Consider the following 17058-nt stretch of genomic DNA (forward strand, 5'->3'; position numbering starts at 1 on the left):
AAAATATAATTTATTATATGAACTGCTTCAAGCTTTTGTAGACATTTAATTCCCTTTTCTCTTTAGGGAAATACGCACAAGTAACAAACAATCCAGAAAATGATGGCTGTATTAATGCAGTTCTACTTGTTTAAGTTGTATTTGATACTAAGCATTGGACATGGGCTCCTGCAAAATCAGTGCAGTTTCAACAAGTTTGCAAGACTTCTGGAACCTTCAACCATTCAAGAACATTGACCCTACAAGCTGGTGAGGAACTTAAACGTGCCAGAAACGACTGCTTGGGTTTTTGTATTTATTATGTTTGCTCAGCTGAACACTGTCCAAATAAAGTGATTCAATTTTCGTGTTTTGCTAATGCGGTATGGATTTGATCTAAACCTTGGTGTTTCTACAGTAGCAGTTTCCTGGCTTAGATATATTGTATAAATACTTAATTCAGCTTACATTATTCCTAGTGATGGGAAATACAGTCACTGTCTCCCATGATGGCCTACTGCAATAGCTAAGAGTACAGAAGAACATACTAACTTGTATTCTGCTTCTGGGAAAGCAGAAGAGCTGGAAGAATGCAGCTAGAATCTTACCGCAGACTGACATCAGAAATTAAACACAGTTTGATACTTGCCCCTACAGAAGCATGGGCTTGAGAACACATTAGCAGCATGGGGGGGAGGGAGATAACTAGGAGGGCTGCTGTTCCCCCCCTGCCCCATTACCTCATGTCTTTCTCCCCTTTGCCCCCATGACTGCATTAATGGAAAGAGTAAGGGCTGGAGAGTGTAGCACTGTAGTTTCAGGCAAGAGAACAGTTTCAGAAGTTTAAATTTACAACGTTGTAAGGGGTTTTAAGATCTGAAAGTTGAGAATGGCGTGACAACCCTGATACTACAACTACTTGTAGCCATTTTGGTGGCTTTAAGAAACATTCAAGAAAAACTAAAGGTCACAAGCATCAACTGAGATATAGATTTAGTTTGCACCCTCAAAATAGAAGAAACAAAAGCTGCTTCTAAACTGGAAGCTTTCAGCAATGCTGTATGTAACTGCATTAGTAATCTTCCAGTCAAGAATTTGGTGGTAAACAAACTTAGCACAATCTATCACTACAGATACACATACTGACTATTTTATATTCCTACTTTAAAACAGTACTTCACTTCAAGCCAAGGAGCTTTTAACACAAATTCCAAGTCAAATCCTTACAAGCTTTCTCCAGTTTATGAGGGCACTCTTACCCCTCAACATTGTAAGAAGGAAACTTTCAAACAAAAAACATGTATTTCAGAAGCCTGAATATGAATAGGTTTGCGTTGGGGTTTTTTGCTCTAACAAAAGTTTAAGCCTTCTCTTACAGGCTATTTTGTTAGTTTAACACATTGCCTTAGTCTAGACTTAATAACTTACTATGATTTCTGCTTCTTTGTGTCGTGACAAGTGATTTGAAACAAAGAGAGGGTCACAAGCCACTAAGTCATTTGCTTTGAGAGAGGGCATTTTGTCAAAACAGATAAGCCTCCATTTAAGTTCTTGTTGCTTTACCCTTTACTGCACATTAACAAATAACATGAACAGAATACTTTAATTTTCTACAGCTCTCTCAAGAACATTACTACATTTTGTGCTATAAATACATGACTTCTTGGCTTAATAACACGATTGTTGCACTTAAGACATTTTAATGTACCACACTGTAGGGAGTGCGTTACAGCATGTCTGGTTGGCTCGTCTATAGCAAACTATATTAATAACTGCTAAGTTTACATCATCTTGCATAGTTGGTATAAACAGCAGAATGCATGCTGTAACATTCAGAACAGCCTATTCTACAGCTTTTTTTATAAAAGCCTGATGCATAAGCTAATTAAGTACAGGAAATTGTTTTAATCGGTAAAAGATTTTTCAATTAATAATCTTTGAGCTGTTGAAGCTCCTTGGTAGCAGACAGATTGTAAAGTGATGCTAGTTCTAGTGAACTGAACCACTTTAAAACATGCCTCCTGTATAGCAGAAAGGACTCAAATACTAAAAAAACAATTAAAAAACCCCACAAAATGTAAGTTTAATTACTACTTCAAAACATTTCAAAAGCAGCCAAGACAGTACTAAAAAAAAAAAAGGAAAAACTAGCACTGTAACAAGACTTAAGTACAATACTCTAGAATAGCAACACATATTTCATAAGATTTATAAACTGGGTATCACTAGTTTAGAAAACATCTAACACCACTGTGAAAATAAATTTAGAAGTGTATTCTCTTGGAAATAAAATTTTAGAATGGTCGCTTAAAGCAGAGAAGCTGAAACTTAGGCCTATTTGTTGCTATGTTTAACTTAGTAGTGTTGATGACATTGTAAATGATCAATTTGATTACTGACATCAACAAATGAAATGGTATTAAAAAAGCAACAGACGAAGGTCAGACATCATTTCAAAATAAGTTAAAGCACTTTTGAAATACGACACCTATACATTTTCATGTAAAGGGCTATGAAACATGGGAACAGCAAACAAGAATTCTGCATGAAATGAAAATAGACCCAAAGAGAATGTGGGAGAAGCAACGCAAACCCTGTTAAAAATTAACAAGCAGTACAAGAGAGACATTTGAACAAATGGTGGATTCAAATACAAAACCATTTACCATGTAAGTGCAAGGCTGAAGTCACAAATTAATGTTCTTTAAACTCTATTCCTAGACTAAATAAAGCTCCAAAATAATACTGCTTGCTTTCATTGTATACATGCAGTTCCACAGCATGTTGTAATAGCATTTGGTACAAACTTGTATAAAGTTGGATGTTTTAATCATTGGTTGCTGGTGCAATAAGATCTTAAAAATTCTTTAAGAGTTTGATGGTAATAAGACAGACAGTTAACAGACCAAAAAAAAAAATAATCCAAGCCTAAAAAAATGCTGGTTTTCCCAAGGTAAATCACTTCAGTCAATACAGTTGTCAGATATGTTCCCTTGCATTAAGGTAACAGAAGGTATAGACTATTAAACTACTGTTTCAATGGGACGATCAGTACAGCAATAAAAACCTATTATTTAAAGTCAGTATTTTGATTTTGCTACTCCATATTTACTGCAAGATGATTGATGCCAAAGAAGTTGTTACAGAAATAAACTGCACCCTTTAGTTCAAAGTACTGCTTTGATCACAGTTAGAACAATGTCCAGTTTCCAGACTGTACTGGTTATCAGAATTGCTAATTGCACCCCAGCTGCCCACATTCTGTAACACGCTGGCCAGCAGCTATCTCACATGCCCCAGATTTACAGAGGTTATCTACTCACGAGTATACTTAAAGATGTGAATTTAAGTTCAGTATTTAAAACTGACTCACTGAAATGAGACCAGAAATCTGATTGTTCTCAGTAGAAACCAAGACTGACCTAATCTAACAGCTTGTAATATTTATGTATGCAATATGCAAATGTCTTAAAAGACAGATACTAATCTAAATCTGTTCCAACTTAACCATGAAAAGTAAAAGCCAGATGAGTGACATTACCTTCTCACGAACGGTCTCCCGACCTCACAGGGAATACAAGCAATAAACATAGGTATCAAAAATCCACCTAGAAGTAATTGAAATAACTAGGACTCACTTTTCATAAGCAAAAGAATCCTTAAGTTTTTGAAATTGAATACATTTGTATCAATTGAAGTATTCAGCAGATTAATCTTTAGTAAAGCTTGCTCTAAAAGTGGAAGATGAGTCACAATATACTGTATACGACCACCCTTTAAGCCACCAGCCCTCACAAATCCCAAATTCTTAGCAATGCAACAGATGTTTTCTAGCTACTTTTTTTTTTTTAACACAATAAATCTTAGCAGTAAAAGAGAAGCCATACAGAAGGTAACAGAAGTTTTGTCTCATGTGCTTTACAGAAAATGCTTGATTAGTTTTAGAAATGCCTAAGGTTCACTTGAATATGTTTACCAACAATAATGAAAGATCTTTATCAGTCATGGGTTTCATAAGGAGTACCTGTATGTACGTGAATAGGAAATTACAGCTACGTGCAATAGTTCAAGAAACCCAGATTTAACTCAGTGATATCGTGCACCCTGAATCTAAAGTTTAGGTAATACATGTTTCTTAAAAACCGCTTTTTTTTTTCCTATAACCTGCTCTTCACAATTAAAAAAGGAGAATGGTACTTCATCAGCTGAAAGAAATAGTATGAATGTATCTTACACAGTTAAAATATCTTATAAATACAGTTAAACTGTATAAGCATAAAATCCAAACCCAGATTCTTACGTTAGCTTCATAGAGGGATAAAAGTTAAGACAGCATTGCAACTATTCAAGTGAACCTTGGTACTTAGAAGTCCTGAACAGCAATTTCTAGATATCTCTATTTTTGAGACACTGTGGGAGACTAGTTCACTCATCTTAGACAAGGCATATAGCAGGACAAATAGTGGTGTGATTTCCTGTTCTTAGAACCATTGTTCTTTCTTATTCCTGAGTTTTTAACCCATTACGAGAGGAGCTTCATTTATTGAAAGAAACACATAGCAAACTAAGGAGTAACTTACTGTACGTGTGACAAATTAAGTTAAATATATGGTTTGCCAGGAGAACCTCTGAAGGGAAACATGCATGAAAAGCCTGTTTTTATTTCTGTTTGCATACAGCAAAGTTTGGTTGCTGCTTTTAAGAAAAGCTGTGAACTGGGAAGCTATCATTCAAGGAATTACACCTAAGTTAGAAAAAGAAAGTGGGAATCAGAAGTATTTGCAAGCAATCACCTGCTAACTCCTAAAGGCATAGAAGTTTGGCAAACAAACATTTGCTGAAACACCCACTAATACTCACACTAATGAATGTCACAACCACCTGAAATGCCAGTGCTCACAGGAGTCACACACCTGGCAGACACAACAGTTTAATAGTTACCCACAGCACCAGCCAAGTATTTGGAAAACACAGAGCACCACCTCCATTCAGACCAAAACGAGATCAAAAGTTGTCATATCATTTTCCTGTAATGTAACAAGTAATCAAGTATCCACTCAACACATGCAAGTAGTTAGGAAGGCAGTTCAAACGATTCCATGTATGTACTGGAGTCTATGCTTCATACACTCTGGAAAAAAAAAAACCACCTTAGGCTTCCCGAGATGCTCACTTTGGAAGCTACAAATAGTTTACTGTGTAGGCATCTCTTAATCTTCACATAAAGAACTTCATTATCAGAATGCACTATGGCAGATACTGCGCTGACCATGTTTCTACTGACTCAGCTGTTTCAAGTGATTCTCCTGAAAGACAGATGCTGCTTAAGTTGTTTTGATCTACTGAGTTATATCTTCTTGTGTATTTTGAGACCTAGAATTACAGAATCTTACATTCTTCTAATCTCATCTGAGAAAATCTATGGGGAGGGAACAAGAAGCAAGGAACAATTTTTCTTGTTCTGCTTCTCTCCACAGTAAAGAACACAAAGTTATTAAAAAAAAATGCTAGAGTGATGTCTGGCCTCATGGAAGTCTATGGGAATTTAAGGGACCTTGATAGGGCCAGGATTTCACACTGCATTTTTCTTCCATGACTTCCACTTCTGCCACCTCAAATATGCAAACTGTTCCCTTTGCTAGCACAACTGTATTTATTCAGCATGTATCCTTTATAAAAGGAGGAGACTGGCTGTTTACTTTCATACTCTGATGAAGCTCAATATCTAGTGGTTAAAAATTCAAGAAACTTGAGGAAAAGTGATGAATCCCAAGAAGAAGTCCAACCCAGAATTTTAAACATGTGTGTCCTGTGTCCCGTATGGTTTAATTAAACCCTAGTGTTTTACACAAAATAACTTTCTTATAAATAGATGAATTAACAATCAATATTTCATTTTTAAGCTGGCTTTCCTTTTTTCTTGGGTGGACCTTTGTAGCCTTTGGCCTTTCTTCGCAAGTTTCTCCGATCTACAATGGGTACCTCAATTTCTGCTTCCTCAGAGCTGCTGTCAGCAGCTGGCTCCACTGCTGTCTGCGTGTACTGATCCGTCCGCTCAGCAGACTCTTCTGAGTGCTCTTCCAGCTGGTTCTTCTGTCCTTCCTGTCCAGAAGGCTGCTGAAAAGAAACACCCTCGAGTTCAACCACTATCAAAGAGCTCTGACTCAAGGCAACAGGGGCCTCCTGTGAGTTGTGCCCTGCTTCCTCATTTTGATCTTCCAATGAGGAAGCTGTTTTGGGCGATACATTTTCAGAAACAGATTCTTCTGCTGCTTCAGTTACCATAGAGTTGGGCAGGCCATTGTCAGAAGGCTCTTCCTTCGATGCCGAAGCAGTTGCATTTTCAGTGGTGGTCTTTTCAGATTCTTGCTGTTCTTCAGTGCCCTCCTTCTCTACTGATGTACTTTCTTCAGTCAGCACTTCTGAATCATTTGCATTTAAAACCTGTGGGGGGAGGGGAAGGGTGCCAAAACAACCAAAAGGACAATTAATTGAAGATACAAGAGGCTGAACAACTACTGCCCCTAGCTAGCAACCTCGGAGGATATTTTGGCATTCAGCAGTTTTTAATACTACATGTACTGTCAACAAACCAGTCCTTTCCTCCTTTTTGCACGAGACTATGTTGTGAACTGCATTTGATATCCAGAGTTGCTCTCCTATTTTCAAATTCAAATTATTCAAAGGATTATTCAGGTGCAGTAAAAACATTCTGAAATTAATCCCAGGGGAAAAAAAAAAGTTTTTTATTCTCAACATATGCAATTATCATTTTGCTAGCATATAACAATCTGCTTTTGCACTATAAACAAAAACCAGTAAAATCTGTGTTCTAGAAGGGTATTTTACTAGTAATTAATTGCTTGTATACTTCATCAGGGCAGAATTACTAGACAAAATAAGGATGTGGCTTTTCACTCATAGCCAACTAATATTTTAGTAAATAGGAGCTGTTTCATTTCTGCCAAGGCAAACTGGAGCAACGTATCTTTCTTTTTGGTATCACATGCATATATGCCCCACTTCTGCACATTAAAACAGAAATGTTAGTATATTCTGTTTATGGATTTACATCATCTGGTCTAATAATTGCTTCTCCCAAGAATTTCATATGATGATACAGGCTACTGTCTATCTGTTACTTAACAAAAGAAAAACCAGCAAGATATGTACACTCTGAAGGAAAGATGACTTCACATTTTGTTGCAATTCTCTCACCTTCTCTGATACAGTGACTTCTGAAGGTTTTGCTGGAGACTCAAGGATTAATGGAACAAACAGCGTTAAGGGTTCTTCTTGACTCTCAGATTGCAATTTTGATTCACCACTTAGAACTTCATTTGCTGTTTCCTCTTCAGCTGTAAGTGAAGTCTTACCAGTTTCTTCTGTTACCTCACCATTAAGAGGTTCTGATGGAGTTTCCTTAAAAAAAAAAAAAAATCACACTTCTAACTCAAGATTATGCCCAGCCATTGTTCCCCAACACTAGTGGGTGTATCTGTGATCTAAATATGCAGCTTAATGTGAGAAGCAGGTAGCTCAGGTACCTAGAAATGTATACTAAGGCGGCAGAGCTTAGTGCAGAGTAGCTAACTTAACCAGCATATTAGCTTGGTGTTGTCACCTGCACTAAATTTCTAACTATAGCTTACACTGTTAGGAGCCAAGCCAAGCAGTTTTTATGCATCTCACAAGCATACGCGCTGCAGTCATTCCTTGAACCCAACATAGTGTAAAATCCACTTTCTCACCAATCAGTAGGAACATAAAACCCTAGAGGCATCACTAGGCACAAAGGATACACGCACAGACTTAAATTCAAGCTGTTAACAAGTTATAGATAAAAGTTGGATTTAAACATCAAAGCAGGCAAGCTTTAAGTGGAGAAAGAAAAAGAGCCAACAGTAGTCACTGAAGCATATTAGCTATTGGCTTCTTCAAAGAAACTTTTTTTTTAAATTAGAGATACTGCATCAGATCTTGACCTTACTCCAGTTCTCCAGAATATTTGAGTAGGAGAAATCAATTAAGAAAATTAGGTTGGTAGACAAAGTAGAAATTCACCTTACTGAAGATCCTATGAACTCTATTGTTCAAAATAAGTATAATGGAATATTCCCTGAAACTAATTTTATACTAGCCTTAGCTTCTCAGATATACTTCTCAATGAAGCATCGGTACGAAAATCACAGGGTTGATAGTCACAAGGATCAAGGTAGCAAGGACCATATTTAACAGAAACTGTAGTTGTATTCCAAACTTATCTGCTATCGCTATCACAGCCAGCTCACCTCCTTCTCACTCCATTTCTCAGGGGATGATACATGTAGCTCCGCTTCTGATACAGACTGGCCCTTATTTTCAACAATTGTTTCCTCATCCTTCTCAAGAGTATTCTCCTCAGGTACTTCTACTAAGTCTCCAGAGCTTTCAGATGTGTGGGCATGCAGTTCTAGCCTGCAGCAGGTATTAAGATACATCCTTTAATCTTTCAGATTAATACATAATTTTGGTGATCTCAGCAGGGAAATTCTTTCATGACCAATTATAAAGTGCTGCATCACATGCTTGCCATAGGAAATAAGAATCCAGAAAACAAAATACATCCAAAAATAGCTAAATCCTCATTAGGAAAAAAACATCAACTAGGAAAAATTGCTTTGGCAATTATAAAATGAAGACATCTATCTCACTTCCATTTTATGGGAATAAGAGTTAGAAATTTGTTTGTTATTTTAAATTTAGAAAGCAGTAATCCATCACATATTTGGAAGCCACAAAGGGGTGAAAAGGAAGCAACTTCTCCCACCCCCACTGTAGAAACAGTTTAAAGTTACCGAGTTATAAAAGCAAATACGTTTGTATAATCATTGAATATACATATATTACAAAGACCATGACTGGAAAAGAATTCAAGGCAATAAACACATCATGGCTGAAGAAGATTCAATGAGCTAGAGATTAAATCAGCAAATAGCTAAAGATGAAGCTCTGATGTACCTGATGGGTGGTAACACTATCTCAAACCTTCCGTTCTCATTTTTGAGATGATAAAACTTAGATGAACTGGAAACATTAGATACAAGCAAAGAAAAAAGTACATGCAATAGATTTGCAGGAGGCTGCTTCACAATCTTATAGTAAAGGCAGTATTGGAGGGTTTTATCCCAGGTGCCAATCTTGAGATGAAGGCACTCCATAGGAGAAAGTCCCTGACAGAAGACCCTGCCGCATTTGCTAATGTGCGTGGAAGGAGAGAATCAAGCTGATATCCTGCCCTGTTGCCATCAGACTTCCCCTTAGCTCTGCTCTCAAACACCATGTTACACGCTGCTCAAAGGAACAGTGGCACCTTGTTGACTTCATTTTTGTAAGGCCCAAAATACTGACATTCAGTAACAGGCTAGTCCTCTCACATACCAACTAGCCAATTATTAGTAGTAACAGGGCAAAGAATTTCTCAACCTGTGGCAGTGTCAAACCATGCCATTTGGCCTATCTGAACCACCTTAGGGCAGCACACTGGCAGCGCGGGACAGCAGTGCTGCATCTCTGTAGTTCCACAGAGCAATTTAAACACAAAAATTAGGCTGTGTCTAGCTGAAGACCTCATATTCACATGAAAAAAAAAAAACCCACAACTGATTTTGTTTAAAGAAACCTCATGGAACAATTCTCAGGGATTTCCTAGAAAATAAGCAGGTTATCTTCAGTTCTTCAAAAGAGGTTTTTGGGGTTGCAGTGTGTTTTTTGGAAGAGAATGAGAGAGGGAGAGAAAGACACGGGGTGGAGTAGTATGTGTCTATGAGCGTACATATACTTACACACAGGAAGGGGGAGGAAGGAGCAATTTATTTATTTAAAATAACCACAGTTCTGCTTTCTGGATGGAATCCAGTGCAAATTAGTACTTCAGGCGCTGTCTTGTATGAATTGTTATGGCATGCAAGTAGTACAATTCTTCACATCCCCATTTGACAATTATTACACAGCATAACAACCTTCAAACTGGAGATGACTTTTTTTTTTTCCCCTCCAGGATGCAAGTTTAAGTTTGGATATGATGATTTTAAATCAGAATTTGTCTAAACAAAGGGCTTTACTTTGAAGACAGGTGGCTCCCTATAACTCTTTTGTTATTAAGTGACAAGCAGTAACCAGCTCCCAAACTAAACAGACTTTATTTTACTGCAGTATGCCACCATAACAAGAGGTCAGGAAGGGACACCTCTCCAAAGATCACACATAGCATTGCAGATACATGTCCAGTTATATTATCGCAAGAAACTATCCTGTATGAATACAGATGTTTTTACCTTCATGCAGACTCAGTTATAACAGAACACCCTCAGCCCTCACTGTTTTCTTACTGTTATTTCCAGCATCTGCTGAGCTTTCAGAGACACTACATTTTGATGCAATCACTCTTCAGGTGATGTCTCAATTTTCTTTCTCACATCAGGCTTTATTTTTAGTAATTTTAAAATCAAGCAAATAAAGTAGGAACAAAAGGAGAAGAAATACCAAGTAGCACACTGTGAGACGCTGATGTAGTTTGTGACTGCCCAAGCAACAAAATAAGAAATTGGTAAAATATGGGCTCCTCTACCTGCTTTCTGACACATGAAGAGCATTTTCCTCATCTCCTTGGGAAGTTTCGGGTTCAGATTCCTGTCTATTTTTTCCTATCCTGGGACGTTTTAAATGACTGCTTCGTGTCCGAATGGAAACAGGAGCTATGTTAGGGTCTTAGGAAAAAAAACCAAAACAACAAAATAAATGGAAGTGAACAAATGCAGTTTAAGATCCGCATATAATTTTTCCCCCTAATAGTTCATTAAAGAAACTGGAGTACAAGTAAAACAGGATTTCACTGTAGTACTTTTTTTCTGAATACACATGCATAATATCTTTACCAAGACTCATAACAATTTTATCCGAAGTCCTCTAAAAGGTTTACGAGTTGAGCCTCAGCACCTTAGAGGAAGGCATGTTTTTATACACTTTGCAGATGAATACGCTAAGATTGAAAGCAGTAAAAGAGCCTGCTAACCTATTAATCCACAGTAATCACAATAGTGATAATCAAGGTTATTTTTACCTTCAGATGTGCTTGCATGGACATCTGTTGATTCTTTACGTTTTTGAGAGTCAGCCTGTGAAGCAAAAGCGAAGCTAATGTTATTCCGAAAACTTCTGAATTGATTAAAATACCTTCATCTTCCTGTCTGTGGTTGCATCTTTCTAAAGCACTATTTGATAGTAATGATCCTATGGAAGAGCAGCTACAATCATTCCTAATTAAAGGTACTTACATGTATGTATCTTATCTCTCAGATTTTTTTTTTTTTTTTTTTAAATTATCTGTATTACAAGGATGAATATTTTCTTCTGCATTTTACTTCTGGTCTCCAACATAGAAGATAAGACTTGAAAGTAACCTGTCATTATAAACAATACTACCAAGTTTTTTTCCTAACCATTCTATTTATAACAGGTGTCCACACAATTATATGCTAGAAATCTTTTTTTGTTTCCCCTTTCTGTATAAAGCCAAGGGACTACACTACAGTAGCTGACAAAATTTAACAGGAAAGTTTTATTTTTATATTTGTACTATTTTGTAGTCTTATTTTTAACATGGCATGCAACAGAATATGGCAGCCCATGTAAAAAAAGGGATCAGTCAAGAAAAAACAGAACTTAGTTATTCAACAGTAATGCAGGTGACATGCACAGTCAGCACAAGAGGCTGCTTATGTCAGAGTTCCCTCTCCCTAGAGCTCTTTTGCCTCTTGTTCTTCCCCACCATCCCAATACTTCCATTTTTTCTGCAAGTTAACCGAGGACTCAGTGGTCAGCACTTGATACTCTGAAATGGGCACAAACGGTACACATTAAAATAAAGTTATGCACATTGTTCTTTCTTAGCTGCTGGAAGTAATCTAGAACTGGCAATAACCAGCATCCAGGTGTTGTGCCACCCTTCCAGCCTCACTTCCAGTACTACCCAAGAAGGCCAGCAAAAAGTGGCCATATCTACATTCTGCTGCTTGAAATAAGTGAGTTTTAAATACATAAGAATTTGTAGACTGACAAATTATTCTAGCATCAAAAGACACAAAATAGGGAGCACTAAGTGAAAGGTGAAAATGAAAAGTTGGGGAATGTTTTTTTCCTGGTTTGGGGGAAGGTGGGGAGTTTTATTTTGTTTGGTGGTCCAACAGTTTTCAAAGCATTACAGAGCTGCTTATAGATAGTGCAGGTGCCAGGAAGAGAGCTGCCAGCAGTTCTACCAAGCTATGAGGAGTTGGAGCACTTTGGTATCTAAAGTTTTCCTCTTCTGGAAGACGGCAGGAGACAGGGTTTGAGTTCTTAATTCACAGCAATAAAAATCGTAAGAACTACTATCCCTCTGCTATTTTCTCCAAGTATATCCATTTAGCTCTACAACCAAAACATGCATTTTTTAGATCATTTCTGATATGATCATTATTGAAATCTGAATCTAGAACTTAGCAATGATGCTCAAGACACTGTTACAAATGAAAGACAACTAAGAGTTGTTGCTTCTGGTCATTTAGAGACTAAAAACCATCACTACTTAGCTGTCGGTTTTGTTTAAGGAAATGCTAATTTTCTCAATTGGGAAAAGGACATTTGACTTACATTTCAAATCTAAAGTTTAGATATTAATAGCTGAGAGTATCAATTCAGCCGTTATTTCCTATTTTTAATTAAAGCATTGACTTCTATGAGAGCATGGTCATGTCAATACCATAGATGGTCCTGAAGCACACAAATCCATGCTCACTGTATTTGGAGCTACACGTTATTCTCAAGCACGTTCTGTGTGGCCTCAGAATGCAAATAAGATAGAGGAACAGCTTCATAATATTCAAAGACACAAATATATTCATTGACCACATATCCATATGCAGCTGAAATGTGGTCGATATTTCAAATACAAATTGAAATACATACAAGAAAGCTGCAGTCCTTCTATATGGAGAATGTATAACTGAATACAAACTAAACACTTTTCATTGTATTGAACTGTGATGTGAATGTGCACTTCTATAAACACTTTTCCTCATTCTCCCCACTCTTACGATGACTCTACTGTTCAACAGCCTTTCTAGACAGTTTAATCTCAGAGCCAGTTGAAATACTCTCCCTTCTCTAATCTGCTAGCAAACAGCTCAAATTATAGACCCTGACAGCTGTGGCACAGACCCTCTACATTCATGGGGACATCCCACCCCTGGCAAAAAAAAAAAAAAAGGTATTTTTAATCCCAGTTTAGTCATTGGTGTTACAGCTGTGGGAAGCATAACATCCACCCAGAAAGTAACAAAAGCATTTGTCTTTTGTATACAGTGTGGGCTTGAGTCAATTCAATTATAATGAGATGGACAAAAAGCATTTCTCATACTTCGTTTTTTTAGTAACAAAGCAATCAAAAAAAAGTAGGTACAGTCTGTGTACCTACACTTAGCTGTGTTTCTAGCTCAGTCCTCTGTCCACTTGCTTCAGATACTGCTGCAGACTGCTGAAAATGATCCTCTGCTTGGAAACTCTTATTTTCTTTCTGTGAGGCCTCTGCTGTTAAGATTTAAAAGAGGAAACAGGGAAATGGAAAATTATAGTACCTTTTTATAACAATTAATCATTCCAAATATGATCTCACAGAACTCAGGAAAAATAAAAATCTTTCTGCTAGTTTCCATGGGCAGTGTTCACAGAAGTCACTGTTGTAGAGTGTTTGTTCAACTTTTATGAAGTGTCAGAAAACAACAAAACAAAGCATTCATACCTGCAATTTTGAGCTTTTCCCTTTGCAATATAGACATAATAGATGTTCTCTGGAACCAATGTCCTGCTCCCTCCACTTCCCACAAAAGGTTATGATCCCCAGGGTACTTCTCAAGATACTGCTTACAAGCTGAACAAACATAAGAAAAAACACTACATGTACTACATACTCAGTTGTACCTCAGTTTTTAAAGTTTATCTGAAATCAAATTAATTTGCAATCTTCCATCATACACATAAACCACCACAGAAAGAACTGTTCAACAAAACAGTTGAGTCTGAAACAAACATAATATTGCTTTACCCTACTCATCCTTCTCAATAAATCCTTTCTTCAGGTTTAAACACTTTCCATTATTATCTTAAACTGCAAACAAAGATGGATGGGATTTTCTTCTTCTCTAAGCACCCACTTTAGAGCTTTACAACTTCATTGGTCACTGTCCCTGCCAATCACAAGACCCAACCCAGGATGGAGAGGCTCTTATGCAGAGGATATAGTCAAGTGACTTTTGTCACCCCATGTTATTATAGGCACTCGTGAAAAGCACTCTTTGGGAATGCGAACGTGTTACCATTGCATAGTTTACCATCCGCTCACTGTTCACTTCTGGCATATTTTCTTCTCCGCTGTCCCTCCACCTCTTTTCTCCCAATACATATACTAAACATCCATGTGGAGAGGCATGCTTTGACATGATTCAGTAGTAGCTACCAGGAAAACTACTGTTTTTCACCTGATTCACTACTGATGCATAATTTCAGTGGACAAGATCCCTGCCGTATCATTCCTTGACCAGGGAAATGGATTAGTCATTAAATTCCGCTCAAAACAGTTTGCTGTTGAAGCCTAACAAATGAGGTCTAGTCAGATGCAACAAGAGACAGCAGTACTTGGAAAAGCAGAAAATTTCCAGTGGCTAAGGCAGCCAGATGAAAATGTTCCTTCATAGAAGGAAGCCTGGCAGATGGCCTAAGAGTAGGACAAGACTTGAGAAACAGGGCAAAGGAGATGTGCCTGAACACAGTCCCAAGCAACATTGTTTCCAGAATATGTATAATTTCCTAGATGACATAACCCTCTCGGGTTGCTAATGGAAGAGCTTAAGTGTTCTCCTTGTACATTAGAACTGTGCCTTCTTATACCCAAGTTAAAACATAGCCTAGTATGTCCACTTGAGCAGAAGTTCTGAGAAAGCATGAATTAAATGACTCTGTGAGCAAGAAAAAGGTGCTACAAAGAAGATATACATCAGATCACACACAGAAACACCCCAGCCCATTCTGGAGGCTGGGGGGGACACAGTGGTAAACATCACAGTAGCAGAAAGCCAACGGAGATCTAAAAATCTAACCTCATGTAGAGGATTAAAAATCTAATCAGGAACTACTTTACCATCTTAAACAAATCAGGATTTTCAGCCTTCACTGAAGAGCAGAACATTTAATACAGAAACTGAGGATACAGCCACAAACACGGAGCTTGAATGACAGCACTCATTTGGACATGTAAAGAAAGCACAAAGAGGATCAGAAGAATAAAGAGCTTGCCTGTGTACGTGAAGGACGACATCGGGTATCGTAGGCCAAGAGAGTCTTCAGCAAAGGAATCCACAAAGTCTTCCAACATGATTAGCCCAGAGTCTTTCCCACGATGTTTCTTTCTTACAAACATTGTGTCTAGCACTGGCAGCTGATAACTCTGACTACCGTAAGAGCTACAAACACGTCCTGAAATAATCGGAGGGGAAAAGATATCCATCAGTACTTCAGCATTGACATGCTGCAGCATGGATTTTAGCATATTCAAACAAGGACTTTTATAATTTGTAAAAATTATACCAAACTATATAATTGTAAGTCATATAAAATTGTATTTAAAAATTTTAAAGTAATTTATAACATTCATTAAAAGTGAATAATTGCTATCAGCCATTTATTGGCTCTTTGGGCAAGCTTCATAATGTTGCTAAGATATATCAATAGATTAATATGTTAGAAAAAGTCTGTACTACCAGAAAAGAATAGCACAGATAGAGAGGAAAGGCTCACTTTGAAATCTCACTATACAATTCCATAGCAAAACTATACTAAAAACAAAGCTGAAAGAGGGAGGAGGGAAAGGAGACAATAAAATTCTTGAATTGCACTTTTATGTAATCACATCACTCCTCAGGACAAATATGAACACTTGTTGTGGTTTAACCTCAGTCAGCAACCGAGTACCACACAGCTGCTCACTCACTCCCCTCCCTCCCCCATGGGATGGGGGAGAGAATTGGAAGAGCAGAAGTGAGAAAAACTCATGGGTTGAGATAAAAACAGTTTAATAATTGAAATAAAATCATAATAGCAATAATAATAATAATACACAAAGCAAGTGATGCACAGTACAATTGCTCACCACCTGCCGACCGATGCCCATAGCAATAATAATAATAATACACAAAGCAAGTGATGCACAGTGCAATTGCTCACCCCCCACCGACCGATGCCCAGCCAGGCCCCGAGCAGTGCCCCCCCCCCCGGCCAGCTTTCCCCAGTTCATGTACTGAGCATGACGTCACATGGTATGGAATGTCCCTGTGGCCGGTTTGGCTGTGCCCCCTCCCAGCTTCTTGTGCACCTCCAGCCTTCTCAGTCGGTAGAGCATGGGAAACTAAAAAGTCCTTGGCGAGTGTAAGCATGACTTAGCAACAACTAAAACATCAGTGTGTTATCAACATTGTTCTCACCCTAAATCCAAAACACAGCACTGTACCAGCTACTAGGAAGGAAATTAACTCTATCTCTGCCGAAACCAGGACAAGACTACAATTCAGCTCTTGTTTGAAGACTGAAACAATGATTCCAATTTTTTTAAATGAAACCACAAAAAATCCTAGGACACTTTACATTGGAATTCTCCCATAAACAACACATTATCCATAATTAAACAAAGATGAAACAGACTGTCACAACACACAGGTACTTCAGTATCAGAGGATTCAAAGTGTAGTTATGGACTCAGTGATGACAAAGGGATGCCATATAATGGCATTAAGATAGCCCATCAACTATCCAACCCATTTTCAGGCCCTCATTTTGAGTCAGTGTGAACTATGCCAAAAAGTTGCCCTTTCCTCTAAAAAGGCCGAAGAGAAGCATACAGCTGTCTACAGAACACAGTTAGTCTTTGTAACCTGGTACTTTTGAGACCAATGAACACACTTATCTTCATTTTTTGAGCAAGGAAAACCAGGACAGAGAGGTTACATTACTAGG

At 37.8% G+C, this 17058-nt stretch overlaps 2 protein-coding genes across 2 annotated transcripts in view; one reads left to right on the plus strand and one right to left on the minus strand.

The window, feature by feature from the left end:
• NSA2 (NSA2 ribosome biogenesis homolog (S. cerevisiae)) overlaps positions 1–355 on the plus strand; it is a 5732-nt gene extending 5377 nt beyond the window's left edge. The window contains exon 6 of the mRNA XM_009327306.1: positions 67–355. Coding sequence (XP_009325581.1) covers positions 67–134 — 68 coding nt within the window. The 3' untranslated portion in view covers positions 135–355. The remainder of the gene's footprint in view (positions 1–66) is intronic.
• A 5522-nt stretch (positions 356–5877) lies between these two features.
• FAM169A (family with sequence similarity 169, member A) overlaps positions 5878–17058 on the minus strand; it is a 17002-nt gene continuing 5821 nt past the window's right edge. The window contains exons 5-12 of the mRNA XM_009327307.1: positions 15346–15512; positions 13800–13924; positions 13472–13579; positions 11081–11135; positions 10589–10727; positions 8271–8436; positions 7198–7401; positions 5878–6423 (exon numbers count right to left, since the gene is read on the minus strand). Coding sequence (XP_009325582.1) covers positions 5878–6423; positions 7198–7401; positions 8271–8436; positions 10589–10727; positions 11081–11135; positions 13472–13579; positions 13800–13924; positions 15346–15512 — 1510 coding nt within the window. The remainder of the gene's footprint in view (positions 6424–7197; positions 7402–8270; positions 8437–10588; positions 10728–11080; positions 11136–13471; positions 13580–13799; positions 13925–15345; positions 15513–17058) is intronic.

The sequence above is a fragment of the Pygoscelis adeliae genome, unplaced genomic scaffold, assembly GCF_000699105.1.
Source record: "Pygoscelis adeliae isolate BGI_AS28 unplaced genomic scaffold, ASM69910v1 Scaffold26, whole genome shotgun sequence".
NCBI lineage: Eukaryota > Metazoa > Chordata > Aves > Sphenisciformes > Spheniscidae > Pygoscelis > Pygoscelis adeliae.